At 43.0% G+C, this 3,278-nt stretch overlaps 1 protein-coding gene across 1 annotated transcript in view; it reads right to left on the minus strand.

Moving 5' to 3' along the window:
- Positions 1-1,528: 1,528 nt before the first annotated feature.
- slc25a47a (solute carrier family 25 member 47a) overlaps positions 1,529-3,278 on the minus strand; it is a 5,213-nt gene continuing 3,463 nt past the window's right edge. The window contains exon 6 of the mRNA XM_083643291.1: positions 1,529-2,459. Within this exon, the coding sequence (XP_083499417.1) occupies positions 2,152-2,459 (308 nt within the window). The 3' untranslated portion in view covers positions 1,529-2,151. The remainder of the gene's footprint in view (positions 2,460-3,278) is intronic.

The following is a 3,278-nucleotide window of genomic DNA, read 5'->3' on the forward strand; positions in this document are numbered from 1 at the left end:
TTTTAATTTGTTTTCATTGGTATGTTCTCCCCTACAAGAGTTTACAGTAGATATAAGCAAGAACAGATCACAAAAAGTTGTAGAAAATTACTCTAACCAGGAATGATAAAAATGACTTGTTATTCTGTAATTTGAGTAACATCCCTTGTAGAAACACTGTCCCCCCACTCACTATGTTTATGTACTGATAATGGAATATTAATAATAATTAATAATTGGAATATTCACAAAATGTAGATGCCATTTTAATAACTATTGCAGAGAAAGACGAGAAAGCAGTATAGATAGACTTTGTACCAAATTGATTAATCGATAATCCCTTTTTTTGTAACCTCAAACTAGTTTGCTTTTATTTTTCCAGTCATATTCATTCATGTTCAACATTAGGAGCCTCACCTCTAGCATAAATAACTGAGATAAAGTATGCACCATATGAAAGCAAACAGTACAATTCTTATAAATACTTGCAAGCATAAACGTCATATATCAGGACCATCATTATGATCATGATCATATTTATATACTGTCTTCCATACATTCATTTTTTTTTAAATAATTGTGTGCACTGCAGGCCATTGACAAATTCTAAATACATACATCTACAACAAGTATAGGCCTATTGGCTGCCTATGGATGGACACTGGTGCGTGCCCATGCAACTGCGGGCTGAGTGTTTAGCTTATTACTTTCTCTGCTGATGAGAGGTTGGGATGGGAGCTAGAAGTCAGAAGTGGAGATACAGGCCACCTCTGAACCCAAAACAGACAGACTTTAAGGCCCAGGGAGGGAGTCTTATTGAAGAAGGCGGAACATATGAAGCCCTCCTTTATTGCCCCAACAGACCCGACGCTGACCTCGCTGAACCCAACATAGACTGAAAACACTTTGAGACCCAATGAGAAGCTGCCTTGCAAAGTTACAGGTTTACTTTGAGTCCAACATTCTGGACTAACTGTTTACATGCACCACTGAACAGTCACTAACTCTGATGCCTTTATAGAATAATGTATTTATTTATTGTATGTATTTATTATTTGGGCCGATGCACTTTACCTTGGTGTTTCACTGTACGTCTCAGGGAGATGCTTGTCTATATCTCGTTGTTGGAGTAATTTAACAATGACAATAAATATTAGGGGTGGGGGAAAAAATCGATTCACCTAAGTATCGCGATTTTTAATGTCACGATTTTTTGAATCGATCTTTTATTCCAGAATCGATAATCGCAAAAAAAATTTTTTTTTTTTTTTTGGGTGCTTGTAGTCAGGCCACTCAGTCCGCCCCTGTTTTTAACTATATCGCCCAGCCCTACTCATGATATAATATACAGTCTCTAGTGTATGATTAAACTTTTCCCATGTTCTAATCTAGTGTAAAAAGCAAACAAACTGAAAAAAGAAAAGAAAAAAATAAACAAAATCGCAATAAATCGTAATATCGAATCGCAATAATCGTAGAATCGCAATACTTAAGAATCGCAATATAAATCGAATCGGCACCCAAGAATCGTGATAGTATCGAATCGGGAGATAAGTGAATCGCCACAGCCCTAATAAATATACTTGAACTTGAACTTGACCTATGTTTGACCCTTCTTTTCTCAATTCACACCGAGTCAGTGAACACTGGTTAATCCCTCGTCATGACAATTCAGACAGGAGCTGGGTCAGAGATGCATAATGACAATGAACTGGGAGGACAACACATCATATTGTGGGCAGCTGTTCCTGCACAGAGGTTTGCAACATTGCAGCATTGCCTGTTTTTGTTTGTTCTTTTTACCTTTATTTATACAGGGGGAGTCTCACTGAGAGCAATGCTCTCTTTTTCAGGAGCACCCTGTTCACATTCACACCTGTAAGCTGACCAGCTACAACCACAGTCTGATCTGCTGGCCACTGAGCAGCTCCACTGGAGCAGTTGGGGTTAAGGGGCCTTGCTCAAGGGCACCTCAGTGGTGGTAATGAGGGAGGGGCAAGCGCTGCCTTTTCACTTTCCCCCACCCAGATTTATCCCGCCGGTCCCGGGGATTGAACCGACGACCTTCCGGTCACAAGCTCGGGGTTGGTGTGACAGTGTGACTGGCTGCATGTGTGCTGCTGTTCGAGAAGTGACAAAGGCGCTATAGTTGGACACGCTACACCAGTGGGTTCATTTCACTTCCAACCGGACAGCGCCGTCGGGACCGTCTCGGAGGCAGCCGACGACGATCTCGTACGTGACGAACACCACCATGTTGACGGGGAACGCGCGGAGGCAGTTGATGCCCAAACTGCGGAAGAACACGCCGGCTCCCTCCAGCCGCACGGTCTCTGAGACGCAGTGGCAGAACCCCCGGTACCGCTTCACCTCCCTCGCCCCGTCCATCTGCAGGCGGGCCTTGATCACGTCCATGGGCGTCCCCACGGTCCAGCCCGCCATTCCTGCCAGTCCGCCGGCCAGCATCACCCCACTCAAATCTGGTGGCAGTTAAAAGACACCGAGGTCAACGTTGACAGTTTCATCTTGTGTATTTTGTTTTTCACAAGGCACTGGTCACGTTATGGGCAACAGGTTTCAACATTCATGCCATTGCCATGAGCAGCTGGTTATCCTTAACAATAAACAGAACAAAGAGAAAGCTTGGTGCACAGCGCATACTACAGGTCATGAGGTGCAAGTGCAAGGAGATCCTCAAAGCTTGAAAAACTCCACGTGTATGTGGCCACACACTCAAGGCCCAAGACTTATGGATCAAATACAAAAAGGATCTTTATTGCATACCATAAATATGAGATTTCATGTACAGCTTCATGGATGGACAAAAGCAGATGGACAAAAGCAGATGCAGGCGAAAACATATTACCTCCTTGGCAGAGGTAAAGATTCAATATTTTTCCACCAAGCAGATTAGTTCTTGAACAGTGTGAGTTAAAGGTGGTGATTTTCAGTTAGTGTGTTAATATTTTAAATGATCAGTTATGCAGTGACATGCTTTTTTTTTTTATTATTATTACCTCCGCCAAGGAGGTTATAATGTTTTCTGTGCCGTTTGTCTGTCTGTTTGTTAGCAGGATTACGGAAAAACTACTGGGCCGATTTTCATGAAACTTGGTTGGAGGGCGTACCGGGGGCCAAGGAAGAACCCATTAAATGTTGGCGCGGATCCGATCCGGGGCAAGCAAGGGTCAGGGTTCTGATCCAACTCAGAAAATTTGCATATCATAGCAGACTGGAGTATTGGCCTTGGCGGCCTTGGCACTCTCCAGGTGCACTTCTAGTTATTATTTTTATACCTC

This window comes from Poromitra crassiceps (assembly GCF_964638095.1).
Source record: "Poromitra crassiceps genome assembly, chromosome: 9".
Taxonomy (NCBI): Eukaryota; Metazoa; Chordata; class Actinopteri; order Beryciformes; family Melamphaidae; genus Poromitra; species Poromitra crassiceps.